Genomic DNA, 19772 nt, shown 5'->3' with positions numbered 1-19772 from the left:
GACATCTTTTTAATTTGGAGCCATGGTTCTGAATCTCTAAAGAACTTCCTTGACCCCCTCAACAGTCAACATCCAAATATCAAATTTACTGCACAATTAGAGGTTGGTGGCACTCTCCCTTTCCTGGATGTTAGATTCACTCGCATTTCTGAGAAATCAAAAATCTCAATTTACAGAAAACCAACTCAGACCAACAAATATCTCCATGCACAATATCTTCATTATCCACCTCAAAAACTTGGTATTATTTCTACGCTAGGCAAACGTGCTCGCTCACTCCTATGTGAAGAAGAAGATATTAAAGGGCGCCATAGGCACCAGGAGGGCAAAGCCCCCCCCCCAGTAATAAAATAAATAAATAATAGTAACTTACAAGTATATAAAATAGGAACATATTAAACATTATTGGGTAAAGAAATAGGTAAATAAATATTTAAAGAGAAAGAAAAATCACTTAGTGAATTTAACTTTTCTAGTTTTCAATAATGAAAATTCTCGAATAATATCATGTATATCAAGTTGATCCAAAATATCTGACTCTATTGATATAATGGCAAGATTTGAAAGTCTGTCTTGTACCATTGTGGAGCGCAAATAGTTTTTAATAATTTTAAGTTTAGAAAAGGACCGTTCCGCAGATGCTACAGATACCGGTATTGACAAAAGAATCCGAAGAGCAATTGTAAAGTTTGGATAAACTGTGATTAAGTCGTTTGAATAAATATACTGAATTATCTGATATATATCATTTTTAAAATTAGAAATAAATGATTGATAGTGTAAAATTTCTTCGCATAAATCGTCTGCGTCAATGTCTGAATGATTCTCATGTGTTAATTTTTGTCGTACTTTTTTACAACAAGATAATAAATATTCTTTATTTTTATGGAGTACTTAACAAATACAAAAACTGAAATGAATTAACGTTCTTTTAATAAAGTAAATATTTCCTGCAAAGATTGTAACGTTTAATCTATTATGCAGAGAAAAAAAATTACTTTAAATGAAATTTCAGGATCTACTATATTTTCATTTTCATGTTCGTAATCAAATTGTGTTGTCTTTTTATGTTGCCTTTGTGGTCTACTACTACAAAATACAGATTTTGCATCAAATTTTGCTGCAATTAATTTTGAGCTTTTTACAATCTCTTTGAAAGTTTCATCAGACCTATAATCATTTAAAAATTGATTTAGATCATTCAATACATCTAAAGCAAGTTGGAGATTCATAGATGAAGACTGCAGTATTTTGCTGACTTTATTTAAAATATCATACCAAATCTTTGGTGCCTTTACTATCGTGGCGCCTGTGTGCATCGCACACATTACACATATGGCCGGCGTGCCCCTGGTGTTCTTCACTAGCCAAGTAACCTTATGTGCTACCTAAGCAATCTTAGTAATATGTCGTCTAAACTTTAACTCTCTGTCTACTACCACTCCTAAATCTCTAGCTTCATCTATTTCCTGGAGTATAGTACCATCAATGTGATAAACGGCTTGTAATCTATTTATCCCAAAGTGCATAACTTTACATTTCTCGACATTAAACTGACACCCATTATCTTTTGCCCATACTGATAGCCAATTTAAATCATCTTGCAAGCTCTCCACATCACCTTGATTAACTATTACACCACCTAATTTCGCATCACGTCACTCAGCAAACAACTGAATATTTCCTTTCAGGAAATATTCAGTTGTTTGCCGGTAATGGGATACACTAGGGATTTGAGAGTACTAGATCTAGTAATTGCATCAGAGAATTTGTCTATAACCAATATGACCACATTGCCACCAACTGGTGAGAGTGATCATATGGCCTTGACCTGGGAAGTGGCTAAATGTGTGGAAGTTTCAGTTAAGACGGGGGGGGGGGATATATGCAGAATTACAAGGCTGGTAATTATGACAAGCTAGGAGATTGCTTGGATCAGTTATTAGTTCCACACAGTGATGAGCTATGGAAATTTTAACAAAGGGATTGCATCGTCGAGCAAAAAAAAGCCATATTTCACACAAAAACTCTTATCAATACAGCTTGTGTACAAATGCCAATCAAAAAGTATGAGGGGGCAATCAATCTGTAAAGCATCATTTTTAAACAAATATTTGCACACAATCATCTGTGTTAATTTATCTTACATAAGAAAAACATTATTTAACTATCAAAATATAATAAGAATAAAATCTTTTATAATCGCACATATGCAATAGCCTGCATTTTTTATAAACAAAATAAATTTCTTTTGTTTGGGATAGAAGTTTTATGACAAACAATCTATAAAGAATAAATAAATATTATCTAAACACAATAATATTGAAGTACATTATATTTCTCTTTTGTTTTTATACTTCAAGTGATAATCAATGGTACCAATCAAGGGGCATTATTTTATAGTTCTATTTATATGCAATTATCAAAAGTGAATTCTTATTTGTAAAATAATAGTAACAGTAACTATAATATTTTATTTAATAAAATCATTTTGTTAGGTTACCGTATGAGTTTGTCGCTTAATATATTTGAAAAAATTATGTTTTTTTTTTTTTTGAAAAAATAAAAAAAGTAAACAAGAAGAACAAGGAGCTTGCAAATTTGAGAAAAATTTAACAAAGGACTTGGGCGAGCCCCCCCAGCGAGCCCCTTATAGCTCACTAGTGGTTCCACAGCATATGAAAGTATATATTCTCCTGACTCAAGGTATGCAGCAGACTGCATACCTTAAGTCAGGAGAATAAATCAAGTGGGAGTTAAATGAATGAATACCATCATAAAGCTGGAGTTAAAAAAAAAAAAATGTGTAGCTAATTCAAGGAGAATAGTTGCCAGCAGGCACATGGGCAGTACAAAGCACAAACCCGAAAGGTAACCAATGTGGAAAGAAAAGCAAAAGCAGAGTATGAAAGGAAATTAACAGTGCAGGCCAAAGATAATCCCAAAGAGTTCTTTCAATATGTTGCAAGTAAAAGGAAGAATGCTTATGGCAGAATGATTTTAATGAATGCTGATGCTAGGGAGGTAATTGAATCAGGTGGAATAGTAGAATTACGAAGTGAACACTTTGCAAGAGTATATGATTCAGGTGGAGACACTGCAGTAACAACAGAGGCAAAGATTTATATGGAAAATGAGGTAAATGAACTGAAGGTGCAAGGCAGAGGTGCTAGGGAGATGTTGGTGTGCTTGAGCATATTGTTTAATCTAAGTCTCGGCTCTGCGCTAGTCCAAAAGGGATGGAAGCAGGGGAAAATAGTTCCATTACATAAAGGAGGCTTCAAGACTGATGTAGCAAATTACAGACTGATCAGCATATCAGAAATTGTTGCCAAGGTATACTAGAGAAGTTGTTCAAGAGCAAAATACAGGCATGGATAGATGTATGAGGGGCAACGTGGTTTTGTGAAGAGTAGGTCATGCCTCAGTAACTTGCTCACGTTTTATAATACAGTGATAACTGAGTTGGATAAAGGTAATGGGTTTTACAGTGATATGGATTTTACAAAAGCTTTTGACAGGATACCGCATGGAATTCTAATCAATAAATTGCAGCGTATGGGGATGGATATAAAGGTGGTGAAGTTGATAAGAAGGTGATTCATGGAGAGATATCAGAAAGTAGTTTAGTCAGGAGCAGAGTCCTGTAGAAGGCCTGCGACTAGTGGCATGCCACATGGCTCTGTTCTTGAGCCACTGCTATTTAATTTGTACATTTACAATATAGGAAAGAAGCTGAGAGGAACTATTCAGTTGTTTTCTGATGCTGCAAAACTGGGTAGAGCAATAGTTAATAAAGATGATGTTATAATTTTTCAGGATGATCTGAAGAGACTGGCAGTCTGGGCAAAGGAAAATAGATGTCTAATGTGGCAAAGTGTAAGGTTATGAAGTTTTAGCTGAAGAGATTACCAGTTGTGTATCACATTGATGGAACTGTACTCCAGGAAATTGATGATGACAGGGATTTGGGGTATTAGTGGATAGGGAATTAAAGTTTAGAGGGCATATTGCAAAAGCAACTAAAGCAGCTCATTGGATTACTTGGTTACTAAAGAATACCTTGACAAGCAGACACAAGCAGGCTAATATACTGCTTTATAGAGCCTTAGTAAAACTCAATCTTTACTGCATGAAGATCTGGTTACTTGGGTTTCTTGGGGATGAAGAAGAGGTAGAGAAGATCCAAAGGCAAGTGACTAAGATGGCATCAGGTGCATGGAATGAACCTTTTGAAGACAGGTTGAAGTTGAAGTTTTGAAGGCTTAAAGAAATTGGCTGACATGCAGAAAAGAGATAATATGATTGAGATATATAAATTACTGAAGGGTTTTTACAAGATTATTATTATTATTATGTGACACTTCCAGGAGTACAAGGACTCATTGTGGGAGGGAACTCTACTTTGCTACATACATCTCACCGTCTCCACTACTACTTAATTTTCCTACTACAACACTACTACTATCAGTGCCATCTACTGTCCATCATCACCAACAACTGTATTTTTTTTGTCTGTAAACTGTGTGTATGTGTGTGTGTTCTGAGGGCTGATTTGTTTCTACAAAGAAACATAGAAAGATTACTACATAGAAAGTTTTTTCCACATAGAAACCTTTGTATGAGATCAGTTAGGTTTGTATGGTTTTAACTCACCTTCAGTTGAAAAAGCACATATAAGGATTCCTCTCATCATGACGAGAAATGAGCCCAAGTCTTTTCCAATTGAAGGGTGCAATGTTCCATTGTTCTTCCAATTGCACTACAGACACTATAATACAGAATACACAAGAAATTTTTCAGAACAGGTTGGCAGTGGAAGAACTAAGGGCCATCCTTGGAAATTGAATAACAGTGTAGTTAGCAGTAGTGTCAGGACTAGATTCTTTGCTTGAAGAGTGGTGAATGAGTGGATTTTACCAGATTCTGTTGTGGATGCCATCACTGTAAATGAGTTCAAAGTATGATAGATATTGTGTGAATATCAGCTAGTGCTTGGCATGATTTAGGGCCTCCCTCGACGAGTCTAAGGACTCCATGGAGTAGTCCATAATAATAAAAATTATCATCATGCCCTCCATTGAATCACCAGACTCATCATGGGAGGTTCAGTCAACCAACAACATATTTATCATACTGAACTTAACACTCCCTGCATTCATAAAATAATCTAGTAATATGTTCCAGTCACCCACATTTCTCCATGTAAATAGTCTACTTCTCACACACTTACCCAACTTTAAGGGATGACCTCTGGTCTTTCCCATCACTCTCTACTCCTTTTTTAAACACGTCACTAACTTAAACATCTTTATCATATCACCTCTTTTCCTCTTATCGACTAAACTCTGTAATTTAAATTTTTTAACTTGTCTCCATAGCAAACATTCCATAGTCCTGATATTGCCTTAGTCACTTATCTCTCCACCTCCCCAAATCTTTCCATATAAATATAAAAACTATCTTACCAAATATAAGCACAATACAGTCCCAATTATCTGTCCAAGTTAAAGTCTATTTAATGGTAATTCAGCTCAAATTAATTCCAAAAATTAACTAATTTGCTTTGAAAATATCAATTCAAATCCAGCCTAATAATGTTTACAACTTGATCTATTATAACTAAACCCAGTATTAAAATACTGAATTTACACTAGTGAAGAAACTAGTCATAATTACTGATGTGAATGGAAGAAAACAGAAGCTGAAGTAGTAAACAAATGTTTCTATTAGCTTGCTATTTACTATCACTACTTACTAGCTTTGAAGATGCTATGGAGTTATTATTATTATTATTATCATCAAGGCCTCCATGGAATCAAAAGACTCCTCGTGGGAGGTCATTTTTTAGGAAACACAAAGTTTATCATACCACTCCTTGAACTCATTGATGGTTCATGCTCTGACCACTCTCTCAGGCAATGCATTCTGTGGTTCAACCACCCTCCATGCAAAAAAACCACTCCTCACCCTCTAGCTCACAGCTTCCTTTTGTAATTTCCAGGGATGGCACCCTTGTCATCACTCCTTCCTGCCATTCAACCAAGTGAAAGAACTCCCCAATGTCTACCCTGTAACTGTCTCTCAACAGTTAAAAAGTCTCGATCATATCACCCTCTCCTTTTTCTATCCACCAAACTCTGCAGTCCACATTCCCTCAGCCAATTCTCGTAACTGACATTGTATAGTCCTGAAACCATCTTTGTTATCCTCTCCTTTTTCTATCCACCACAGCTCAACATTTAAACCATGTGCTGCAACTTAAATATCAGCTTATCATGTGGCACCCCGTCAAACGCCTTTGCAAAATCCAAAAAAATGGCAGTATATGCCTTTATCTCATCAACCGTTCTTGTCACTTTATTATAAAACACAATCATATTAATAAAGCAAGAGTGCCCCTTAACAAATCCATGTTGATTCTCACAGGCAACATAACTCTCATCTGCCAAACACTGTATATAGTCCCTCACTAATTTCTCCAAGACCTTAGCAACTACTGATAACACACAAACTGTCACCTATAATTAGACACTTCCAGTCTGCTACCACCCTTATGCAATGGCACTATCTTACCTTCCTTCCATTTCTTGGGTACCTTTCCTGTAGCCAGACTTTAATTGAAAAGCCAGGTCAAGGGAGCTATCAGTACCAAACTGTGTCTGCTTCTTCACTCGTGGAATACAGCTTACTATTGCTGCTAACAAATATTCCTTCATAATTTCCCAAGCACTAATGATATCCTGGCCTTCCAATTCTGCCCTCCATGGAACTTCCCCTAGTTGATACCTAAGACTATTATAATCACCTGCCTTATAATTCCACATATGTTCCCTTTTCTTTGATTCACCTGTATGTCTATTCATCTTCCAAGTCAAAACCACATGGTCACTCTCTCCAACTGCTGGGAGAGATGTCATCTCACTTATTATCAGCTCTTCTGATGCTAACAACCAAATCCAAAACTCTTGAACCTCTTGTTCCCTCTATTACATGTTAACAAAGACATTTGTCCCTCAAGAATTCTAGAAATTCCATCCCCTTATTACTACATGCATTACTCTTATTACTCTTCCCAGCTTATACTGCTGTAGTTAACCTCCCATAACAATCATTCTTCTTGTACTTTCCAAGCTCAACTGCCTAAACATCTCCTGCTCCCCACCCCTCTGTGCTCCCTGGTTTGTAGCAACACCCCACTAAATATCCTGTCTTGGCCACTTCTACCTCACACCATATGCTTTCAAGCCATTAGTGTCACTGCCTTCCAAAGCCTACACTCTTAGAGGTCATAAATCATCACTTATCATAAGCAGTACTCCACCACCACGTTTTCCTTTCCTATCCTGCTGAAAAATGTTGTACCCTGCCACTTCAATTCCTGTTATTATATCATCCTCTGTCAACATATCAGAGATTCCAATAATCTTTGGCCAGGCTGATGCTATCAGCACCACCAATTAATCTCCTTTATTTCGGATACTCCTGACATTAGTATAGAGCATAAAAATGTCACTGCTTCTATACCTATCATTGTCCCCTCTCAAAGTTCACCATGGAGTTCATTCAAAAAAACTTACTGCAGTGCAGTAAAAACTTTTGTGAATGTAAGAGAAGTAATATGCATGTGGGCTGAAAAGTTGTGATAATAACCATGAAGGAACTGAGGTAGAACCATGTAACTTACACATTATTCTACATATTCCTCACAAAGTGTTATACACTTGTTACAATGCACTGCATCATTTGCAATCATCTGAGAAGAAGTCTTTGTCTTTCCCTTGTTGCACAAACCAGTCCTCAGCTGCAGATATGACTTCATCATCTGTGGTAAATTTTGTTCCTTTCAAGTGTTTCTTTAAATTTGGAAATAGGAAATAGTCAGATGGGGCAAGGTCTAGCAAATAGGGTGGGTGAGGCACACATTAAAATCCCAAGTTGCATATTGTCTGTTGGTGTCATGAGTAGTGTGAGCAGGTGCATTGTCCTTCAAAAGCAACATGCCTCTGCTCAGTTTCCAGTGGCATTTTTTCTTCAGTACCTCCTTCAATTCCTTCAGAGCTGTTCAATAAACTACTGCTGTAACAGTTTCACCTCTTTTGAGATATACTTGGTAAGGATTACACATTCCAAAAGACAATGGCAAAAACCTTCCCTGCTGACTTTTGGATTCGAAACATCTGTGGCCAAGGAGAACCTTTGTGTTTCTACTCCCATTGGTTGTTGTTTGGTCTCTGGGTCATAGTGATGAAGCCATGTTTCATCAACAGCCACAATATAATATACAAGCCAAAAAATTTGCACCTGATTTCTTGAGATGACCCAAATCTCTTGAGATGACAGCACATGTTCTCTCTTTTGATCAGCATTCAAACATTTGGGGATTCGCTTCAATGAAAGGTTCTGCATGTCCAGCTGTCAGTGGATAATAACTCCAACTCATTCCCTGGATAGCCCCAGAGTCTTTGCAATGTTTTTGGCTGGTATTCATCTATCACCAAGGATCATGGAATGCACGGCATTGATGTTTTCAGGTGTGATCGCTGTTGAAGGTTTTTTCTGACCTTGGGGCCCCTGCATCTGAGTGAATCTCAGATGCAGACTTTTCTTGAAGCATGAAAAAGTTGATGATGATGCACACCTCCGTGTCTTCAAATTTCTTCAAAACCTCTGACATGGCTTCTTCTTATATATCCTAAAAGAAAAAGAACAAATCATTACAATTTGATGAAACATGGGGGGGGGGTAAAGGGTTTAAAGAAACATTCTTTCTTGTGGTTATATCAGTCAATTTAATATATTTTTTGTACTAGGTTTAACTTTTCAGTGTGTGTGTGTGTGTGTGTGTATTAGGGTTACCAAGTAATTTTATAAACTTAGTTATTTTAACCAAGTTTATAAAATTACTTGGTAACCCTAATATACATTACCCAAGTTAAAAAAACTTATTTACATATATATATATATATATATATATATATATATATATATGTTAAAGATACCAAGCTATTTTAAACCTGGTTTTACTCAATTTCCCAAGTAAGCAAACAGACAAACAAGTCAAGTTTGCCTGCAAGTGTTGCAAGTCTAGCTGACTGTGCAGGGTCAGCTAGACTTGCAACACTTGCAGGTGCAAACTTGACTTGTTTGTCTGTTTGCTTACTTGGGAAATTGAGTAAAACCAGGTTTAAAATAGCTTGGTATCTTTAATATTTATTATATCCAAAGTAAAATATTTTCTACACATATATATATATATATATATATATATAACCAGTGTTATCTAAAAACACATTTTTTGGCAAAGGAATTTATAGGAATTAAACCAAATTAAAATTTCCATTTCTTTTGTACTTTCTCTACTGCAAGGCTTTTATTAGATGATGATGATGAAGAAATCTAGAAATGGGCTAATGTGGCTTATCAACAGATATAGAAAAAAAATATATGGAGGCACAGGGTCAAAGACATTCAAGAGTGATTACAGGACTCAAAAGTTGTTGTGTTTATTAATAAGGAGAATGGTGTAAAAACATAGGGACATATTCATTTGTTTGCTTACAATGGAGTAATTTCAATTCCAGAGTACATGCAATAAAATCTAAATAGATCAGCAATAAAATTATGTGAAAGCTTCCATTAACTCCATGGCCAATGTGCCAATGTCTGTATACCATCAAATCCTATAACATTATTAACATTGTTTACTTGATATTAAGGAGATAGTGCACAGTCAATTCTTCTGGACATTTTCTAAGAATCAGTAATGTATAAACATGCTTCATTAAAAATGCTCAAATTATTGGGCTGCAATCAAAGCATGTGATCTGCTATTTGGTGATGTCTCCATATGCCCTACCACTGTGGACTATACAAGATATATTTTATCCCAGCTGTTATCAATTAATAACTGTTCATTAAGTATCATTTTTATTATTGGTTATTTACAATACTTATTTCCCACCACTCTTTTCTCCCTCTTTTATTGCTGATTATGTCAGTAAGAAAGGGGAAAGGTGCCACAAAGTGTACTTGATTTCCTCTAATCTGAAATCAACAAACTACATGCATAACAAGATACATTTTATTTCAACACCATGATTTATTGTACACTAATGTAAATCAATATTGATGGTTGTTACCAGTCCCCCTTCCCTTCCACACACACACCCCAAATCAAACCTTTACTTTTAAGGAAGTAACTCTCATGACTTGCTTTTAAAATAAAGTGGAATAAGACATCTGTGAATTCTAATTTATAATCAGAGAAGGAAATCAATTTTTAAATACAAGTAAATATTCATTTAATGGAGTTAAATGTAGTTAGTAATTATTGAAAATAGAGTGGCATTTTAAGAGAAAATTGATTTTATATTAGCACTGTACTAATGTCTAGTTATTAATGTAGATAACTTTCATTCAGCATTCTCAGAAATTCTTACCTCCAGAATACACTTGTCCAGGATGAAGAGGTCCAACATGGCTACCTATTCGAAGTGCTCCTGTATCCTGTAATTTTAATATTCTAATAAATATTCTAACATGGACACACATTTTAATACTACTATTTGGCATCAGTTGCAGAGATTAATTCAAATACCACTAAAACATTTTGGCCAATAGTATTAAGACAAAGACTATTACAGAAACATAAAGGCTTATAAAGATATGGCAAGACCTCAACTTCAGAATTTAATGGATTCATTTCAGTTAAACAAGGAAGTTAGAACATTATAAAAAAGAAATTTTCTAAAATTAAGTCTTCTATCAGTCTTCTAATCATAAAATTAATCTGAAGAAGTTGCACAGATGGATAGCTTCCATTTTTAATATGGCATTCTTGTGTAGAGGCTTAAGTGCTGTGAGGACATTATGTTGGAGGTTTAATGGATTTTTTACAACACTCAAAAAGAATTAAAATAGAATTTAATACTTCCTATATTTCGTCCTAGTCACTAGGACATCTACGGGGATTACAAAGACAATTAATGTAACATGCACACAAAAACTTACAATACTAAGCCCAACCACGTGGGTGACAATAAAGTCCTATCTAGGTGGAGTGCCCTCTAAGGGCAGTTGTAGGTGGCCTGGAATGTAAGGTGGGACCTCTGGTGATGACTGTTTCCCAAATCTTCGGAAGCTTAATGCAACCGTATTTGTTAAGATTTGGTTGGTTTTTGAGAGCTGCTGCTGCTTCTAAGAAAAGTCTCTCTTTCTTGAGAAAGAGAATGAAAAATGTAGATGATGGTTTCAGGAGTAGATGTGTGAGTGTGGAAGAAAGTATTAAAAGTGTCAAGGATGTGGGGTGATATTTATGTCTGGGGAGTGGTATTAGTGATGATAGACAGGAATGGATAGGGAAGAGTGTAGAGGAGTCATATCCAAGAGGTGGGGTTAGAGGGACTTATTATAGAAACAGAAATGAGCTAGGTGTATGTTTACAGATGACAGAAGTATTCAAAACAAGGGGAATAAAATTGTGGCATTGGTAGAGTTCATTCACCCAAAAATTGTTGGTATAAATGAGACACGGTTAAACGAGGACAACAATCTGACAGGAATAGAGATGGAGGGATGTGTAGTCTTTCGCAAAGACAGACAAAGCAAAAAGGGAGAAGGAGTGTTATTGATGATAGCAGAGAAATTGTGCCCATCTAGAGTGGAGATGCTAGAAGCAAATACAGACAGTGTGAAGCAGTATGATAATAAGTGGAGGTGGACAGGATGAAATGTTTAGTAGGGTGTTGCTATAGACCTGGTAACGTAGCAGGCAGTGAGAAGAAAATGTTTAGACAAATTGGTGTGACTAATAAGAAAAGAATCATCATCATCATGGGTTATTTTACTTATGGTAATATAGACCGGAATGAAGAGACAGCATCAGGAACCAAAGAGAATGCACGTCTTCTTTTTAAGGGATTTATTATTATTATTATTATTATTATTATTATTATTATTGTTCCGGGAAACTCCAAGGAGTCGACAGACTCATCGAGGGAGGCCCTAACATCATGTCTGGAACAACAATTCAGCATTCACACAGTATCTATCACATCTTGCCTTGAACTCATTCACAGTCGTAGCATCCACAACAGACTCTGGAAGCTTATTCCACTCTTTCGCCACTCTCCAAGTAAAAAACCTAGCTCTAACACCCTTGTCAACCACGCTCTTGCCCAGCTTCCATGCATGGCCCCTAGTCCTCCCACCACCAGTCATATTTTCAAAAATATCTTCTGGATCAATCTTATAAAAACCCTTCAGTAATTTGAATGTCTCAATCATATCACCCCTCCTTCGCCTATCGTCCAATTTCTGCAACCCACAAATCCTCAACCTATTCTCATAAGGTTCATTCCACAGACTTGCTATCATCTTGGTCACTCGTCTCTGGACCCTCTCCACTTCCTCCCCATCATGAAGAAACCCTGGTGCCCATAACTGGGCACAGAAGTCCAGATGGGGTCTTATCAAGGCTCGATACAGAGGAACACAACTTGTTTGTCTCTGCATGTTAAAGTATTTTTCATAAGCCAAGTGATTTCGTGAGCTGTTTTAGTCACTTTTGCAATGTGCTCCCTAAACTTCAACTCCCTATCCACCAGCACTCCCAAATCCCTGGCCTCATCAATCTCCTGGAGTACGGTTCCACCAATGCGATATACTGCTGCTGTTATTTTCACCCCAAAGTGCATAACCTTACACTTTGCCACATTAAACTGACATCCATTTTTCCTAGCCCAGTCCTCCAAACTATCCAAATCATCCTGTAAAATTTTGACATCTTGTGCACTCACAATTGTTCTACCCAACTTTGCATCATCAGCAAACAAGTGAACACTTCCTCTCAAATCCTTTCCAATATCATTGATAAACAAATTGAAAAGCAGTGGTCCAAGAACAGAGCCCTGTGGCACTCCACTAGTCACAAGTCGTCTTTTTGACTCCACTCCTGAATAAACCACTCTCTGGTATCTCTCCTTCAACCACCCTCCTATCCATCTTACCATCCCTATATCTATCCACATCTGCTCCAGTTTACTGATTAGGGTTCCATGTGGTATCCTGTCAAAGGCCTTGGCAAGGTCCAGTAGTATCACTGTAAACCCATTACCCCTATCCAGTTCAGCCGTCACTGTGTTATAAAACGTGAGCAAGTTACTGAGGCATGATCTACCCTTCACAAAACCATGTTGTCCCCCATACAATATCCCATTTTCATCTATCCAATCCTGTATTCTTTTCTTGACTAATTTCTCTAAGACCTTGACAATGATTACTGATATGCTAATCGGTCGGTAATTTACAACAGCAGTCTTGGAACCACCTTTATGCAGTGGAACTATTTTCCCCTCCTTCCACCTGCTTGGGACTAACCCAGACCCGAGACTCAAATTAAACAAAATGATCAAGGGTACTGACATTTCTTTAGCTGCTTCTCGTACTACACGAGCTGGTATACCATCCAATCCCACAGATGTATTGACATTGAGGTTATGCAATAGACTACTCACCTCCACTTCATTCACCACAATTCCCGTATAATCTACTTGTTTATTCGTTTCTGCAATGTCACCACCTGGATGATATGTTCTTGCAAAGTGCTCACTCAGTAACTCAGCTATCTCAACTGATTCAGTTACCTCCCTACCATCGGCATTCTTTAAAATCATTCTGCCATGTACATTTTTCCTTTTACTTGCTACATATCTAAAAAACTGTTTAGGATTCTCTTTAGTCTGCATGGCCAATGTTCTTTCGTAATCCTTTTTTGCTTTTCTTACCACACTCGTCACCCTTCTGGCCTGCGCTTTATACCGTTCATGTGCCTGCTGGTCAGCTTTCTCCTTAAATTCCCTCCATAGTTGTTTCTTTTTTTGCAGCTCAAGCTTAATGGTGTTATTCATCCATTTAACCCCTACTTGATTTATTATTCGGACTCTAGGTATACAGTCAGCCATTGCTTCATGCAAGCACTTCTTAACTACCTCCCATGCACTATCAACTTCTAGTCCTTGCAGTTGTACATGCCATGGCACTGAGCCAATCAAACTCCTAAGCTTGTCATACTTTCCAGCCTGATAATTCCACATGTACCCTGTCTTAGTTGAAAATTCTACACCTTTAGCCACCTCCCAAGTCAAGACCCTATGATCACTCTCACCGATTGGTGGCAATGTGGTCATATTTGTTACAGCCAAATCCTCAGATGTAATTACTAGGTCAAGCACTCTCTGACCCCTAGTATTTTCCATTACATGCTGTCGCAGATAGTCATCCCTTAATAACTGCATAAAATCCAATTCCTTACCCCCGTGTGTCCTCTCCTCACTCCAATCAATGCGACCATAGTTGAAATAGCCCATAATAATCACCCTCCTTCCACTCATTTCTTCTATTTGCTTGTGCATACTGTCACCACCATATTTTCCATCACCTGGTCTATAGCAGCACCGAATTGTATATTTAGTTCTGCTAGCTACAATCTCACACCAAATGGCCTCAAATGTGCTCTTTTTTCTATCCTGCAATTCAACTTCTATTCTCCTTGGCTGTAGCTCATCAGCTATCATCAACAATACTCCTCCCCCCCATTTTATTCTCTCTGTCATTCCTGAACACACTATACCCATCACATTCGATCCCACTAGCTATATCATCTACAGTCAGCCATGTTTCACTAATACCAATAACCTGTGGTCTGGAAGTGCCAACCATGGCCAAAAACTCTTCCTTCTTGTTCCTAATACTTCTAGTATTAGTGTACATGAATTTAAGACCCCCATTAGCCCCAACCCTACCTTGATGCCTTGTATTAACTATCCCACTCTGGTTTGTTGTCCTTATTTGCTCTAGCATATTATATTCATTCTTACATTCAACTGCCTCCCTAAGGACTGTATATCTACTCCCCCCCCCCCTTAACAAATCTAGTTTCCCTGAATTTGCACATCCACTACATTCAGCAACACTTTCTCAAGTCTTCTTACACCATAACCATTCAAATGCAAGCCATCCATCTTATATAGATCCTTTCGCCCATCAAACTCACTCCACACGTCCACAAATTCCACACCACTCATCATACATAACACATGCATAAAGTCATTCGCAATTATGGCCCTCCTTTTAAACATTTCACTGTCATACCGTGGCAAAAGACTAATCATTCTAACTCTCTCACTCTTTTCTTTTGCTACCACAAACAATTCATTCAGGTCTTCTATCATTTCCATTTTATCTCCTTTCAAATCATTCGTACCTGCCACAACAATCATTTCTTTCATCCTTTCCTTTTGCTCTCTAATAGACTCAGTTACATCCTTTATGGTTGTACCAGGTTGGTACGATTTTGTCAAATCCTCTACTAACACACCTCGTACTAACGAGTCTCCATACAGCACTCTATCCTTCATTTTGTTCATGTTCACATTCATACGCCTATTTTTCCTGTCATACCTTTTATTATTGGTTGGTTCATTCAGTCGACTTTTGTTCATGCATCTAGCTGCTGTTTTGCCCTTTCTATCGCACCATTCAACAACGTGATCTAACTCAATGCATCTATCTCATCTTTTTTATTCTCTGAGAAACCATTAATACTATCATTCACACTTTCTACATTCACACTCTCATAATTCTCATGTACAACCTTGCCGTTTCTTGTCATATTGCTATTTTCTTCATTCGGAATTTTGACAAAAATATCACACTCACGATCCGAAATACACTTCAATTCCTCATTCTCCCTACATTTTCTACACACATTCAATCCTTTATTATCATCTATCCACACTCCAACCGCACTCCGCAAAGCGTACATTTCACAGCTAGTACACTGACTCATTTCTTTTATACTACCGTTCTTTGATAAAGATGGCGAACCATCATTACTGGCCGCCATTTTCCTTCGTACAGGTGCCATAATTATTGCAACGTGTTTTATCAAATAATAAGTTATAACACACCAAAAACACACAAATAGACGCACTAAAATACGCAAGGCAAACAAAACAACGCGATATTAAGTAATTTTATCAACGATAACTGAAAATAATACTTATCTTATCAGGAGCTTGCACCAACACTACACACTATGATATAACCTTGAACTTTTGCTACCTAATTTAACTACCTTAAGTAGCATATAACAGAGGCCACACATGGATTGAGGGTCTTGAATTTGATTATCTCATCAGAAGATATTGTTGTAAATAAAGTGTCAGATCATCCTCCAGTTGGTGAAAGTTACCATGAAGTGATCACTTGGGTGGTGGCCAGCCATATCAGGACTTTCAGTTATATGTGAAACTATAAGGTGGGTGATTATGGCAAACTCAGGAGGCAGCTTGCAGCAATATCATGGAATGAGGAATTGCATGGGAAATAAATCACTGCTACTTGGTCTCTACTCAGGAATTATCTGGTATAGGCAATTTATTTATTCTTATGGCACAAGGAATACAGAACAGCTACAGGTCAATGTCCAGGTAGGACATTGACCTGTAGCTGCTCTCCATCACCTCTGTGGATGTCCTGTAGGCCAGCATCGTGAAATTGGCACCTTGGGCAGTCGTTCACAATATGAGTAATCATATGAGCCACAGGAGCACAATCACAATAAGGGTGGTCTAACAGCCTCCATTTATGTACTAGGTAGCCACATCTGCCCTGGTTAGTTCTGACCCTGTTGGTTGATTACCAAATCTTCCTAGGAAGAGCAAAACCAGGCTGCAAAGCACAGGGAACTTCTACCATGAAGCCATTTGTTGGGAGATTGTTGGACCAGTACTCTCTCCACATGTCAGGTGGTGATGGCAGGGCAGCTGAAGAAAGTTCGTCCATGGACCAGAAAGGCTTTCTAGATTTTAGGCAAAGACTAGATGGATTTATGAGAGTCTGGTGCAGGGGCAGGAGTGGGTTGCTCATTGCTTTATTAAATGCTTTAATCGAGGCTTGTCTTCTCCATATGTTTGGTGGAGCAATGCTAGATAGGACAGGCAGCTGGGAGAGAGGGGTGCTTCTCACCGTCCCACTAATTGTGCTAAAGACACCCAGCTAAACTGGTAGAGTTTAGCTGGGTGTCTATAATGTTAGTGTGTATGCACTTCTTTCCCAGACAGGAGCACAATATTCTGCTGAAGAGAATGTGAGAGCTAGTGCAGACGACCTTAGGACTTCTGCACCACAACCTCAGGTTGTTCCAGCAAGCCTTGAAATGATATGTTTTTCATTTTAATTTTGTTGGACAGGTTGGTGATGTGCCTTTTATAGGTTAGGTTTCTGTCCATGCTCACTCCAAGGTATTTTGGGTGAGGCTCGTGTTGTGCCATTTTTCCACAGAAAGAAAGGTTGAGGTGCTGATTTGCCTCTGCATTGTTCAGGTGAAATACTGTGGACACAGTTTCTGTTGGATTTGGCTTCAAGTACCGCTGCTCAAAGTACTCTTCCAAGGATGTTCAGGTCTGTGTTCAAGGTTGATTTCAGGTTGGCAAAGGAGGTAGATTGATGTAGGATTGCTAGGTCATCAGTGTACATATACTTGCTTAAACTGGTATGTGATAAGTCGTACACATAGATGTTAAAGAGTAAAGGGGATAACACAGAGCCCTGTGGGAGACTGTTGTGAAGGAATCTGGGCTTGATCTTTTTTCCGCCAATATGGACCCGGATCTTTCTGTTGGAGAGAATGGATTCAAAAAGCTGGAAAGTTTTTTTTCTACCTTATATATTTCCTAGCTTTAGGAGGAGGCCTCTGATGTTAGGTCAATGAAAGTGGCTCTGGATTTAAGTTTCTTCTTTCTTTCTTAAACTGGTATGTGGTAAGTCGTACACTTTAAGTTTCTTTCGATGAGTGGTGAAATTCTTTTAAGGAGAATTCTTTCAAAGAGCTTAAAGGTGGAGCAAAGCAAGGAGATAGGTCGTAGATTTTTGACATCATTTGGATCTTTCCCTGGTTTGGGCACAGCCATTATTTTGGCTTCCTGCCACAGATTTAATAGTTTTCCAGTAATTATAATTTTTTGAGAAAAGGGCAGCCAGTCATGTTTGGCCTTGTTGACCGAGATGTTTCAGAAACTAGGGGAGGATACCATCCACTCCTGCAGCCTTGCCATTCTTGGTGAGTTTTAAGGCTACCTGTACCTCTTCCCAAGATACTGGGTGTACAAGTTCAGGAAGCTTCGGGCCTGCCTTCAGGATTTGTCTGATGGAAGATTGCACAGTAATTTTCCTGATAGAGCTGGGACGTATCTTGTAGGTTTCAATAAATGATTAGCCATTTGATCAGGAGTTATCTCTGTTGTTTTGTGTGTTGTTGGTTCTTCCCCACCTAATTTTTTTTAGAAGTGACCAGCTTTTCTGGCTAGATGTGGTGAAATCGAGTTCATGGATGGATGAGATCTATCTTTCCTTTCTATTTTTATCCAGCATTGCTTTGAGCTCCTTAGCAACAGTTGGGTCTTCAGTCTCTTCATATTTTGCTAAAAGTTCCTCAGTTTCTCTACTCCAGCATGGGATGCATTGTTTTCTGTAGCCTCTAGGAATAGAAGCTTTGGCTGCAGTTTTGATTAGTTTAACAAATCTTGGATAGCAATTAGGGGTGGGTGGAATTGCTCTAATAGTTTGCTCGATTCGTTTCTGAAATGCATTCCAGTTGGACCTGCGAAGGTTCCATTCTAGCAATTGGTGTTCCGTTGATGACTGGAATTGATGTGCCTGTCTCTATAGTGTAGGACAATGCTGACTATTAGGAATCTGTTGAGGATGGTTCTGGTTGTTGGCAGAGGGTGGTCTTCAGAGTCTTTAGAGATCTGGGGTGTAGGTTCTGTTCCATCTGGCTGAGTGGAGAATGCCTTCCTGCTTGGCATCGTAAATCAAATACAGGTTATATGTATCCATCCAGTTAACTAGATTATCACCATCCTGGTTGTTAGATGAATAGCCCCACATGGTGTGATGAGAGTTGAAGTCACCAACATAGATAGCAGGGTGAGGTGGTGGCCGGTCCATCTGATCAGGCAAGGATTGCAATGGTGGTGTAGACACTGCAGATGGTGGTATTTTGAACTTTAATAAAATACCTATGGAGTATTCTGCATCAGGTACACTTTGGGTTATGTCCTTGAGGCCAGGACATGCTTGGGATGGCAGTTATAAGACATGAGAATTAGGCCTGGGATCCTTAGTCTAGTGAGGGCTGTGTCAGGCACATGGTTTCCTGGAGAGCCAAGATGTCAATTGCTTTGTCTTTGGCTATTTTGCCGATGATTTTGGCTTTGGATTTAGATAGTCTCTACTCAGGAATTATCTGGTATAGGCAATGACCAAGTGTATTCCAAAAGTCAGGAGATTAAATAAGGTAAGTATAAAACAGATGACTGAAGAAGAGAATATGCAATTAGGAAGAAAAAAGGCATTGTGGAGACAGCACAAGATGACTGGAGATAATCAGTTACACGAGGAGTACAAAGAGCAAGCGAGGAAGGTGACACTTAGTAAGGGTAGCAAAAGTATGGTATAAGCAACAGCTAGCAAATGATGCTAAAAAAAATCCTAAAGAGTTTTTTTTTTTTATATGTAGCCAGTAGAAGAAAGAATGATTATGGGAAGATGATGTTGGTCAGTGATAATGGAAGCATGATAAACACTGAAGAATATATAGCAGAGGTGTTAAATGTGCGGTTCATTAAAGTATTCCATCCTTGTGATTGTAACATAATACAGAACTTAAATACAGTGGGAATGGGGGAGGAACCAATGATGGTGAT

General features: G+C 38.0%; 1 protein-coding gene across 7 annotated transcripts in view; it reads right to left on the bottom strand.

Moving 5' to 3' along the window:
- The window catches only part of Nt5b (5' nucleotidase B), a 580494-nt gene that overhangs the window by 100351 nt on the left and 460371 nt on the right, over nt 1-19772 (bottom strand). For all 7 annotated transcript variants that reach the window (XM_090391852.1, XM_090391851.1, XM_090391857.1 and 4 more), the window contains one exon: nt 10443-10509. In XM_090391852.1, the coding sequence (XP_090247978.1) occupies nt 10443-10509 (67 nt within the window). The remainder of the gene's footprint in view (nt 1-10442; nt 10510-19772) is intronic.

The sequence above is a fragment of the Typopeltis vanoorti genome, chromosome 4, assembly GCF_054136105.1.
Source record: "Typopeltis vanoorti isolate ZY-2024b chromosome 4, IOZ_Tvanoo_1.0, whole genome shotgun sequence".
NCBI classification, from domain to species: Eukaryota; Metazoa; Arthropoda; class Arachnida; order Uropygi; family Thelyphonidae; genus Typopeltis; species Typopeltis vanoorti.
The sequence above is the reverse complement of the archived record's forward strand: the minus strand, read 5'-3'. Positions and strand labels throughout refer to the sequence as shown.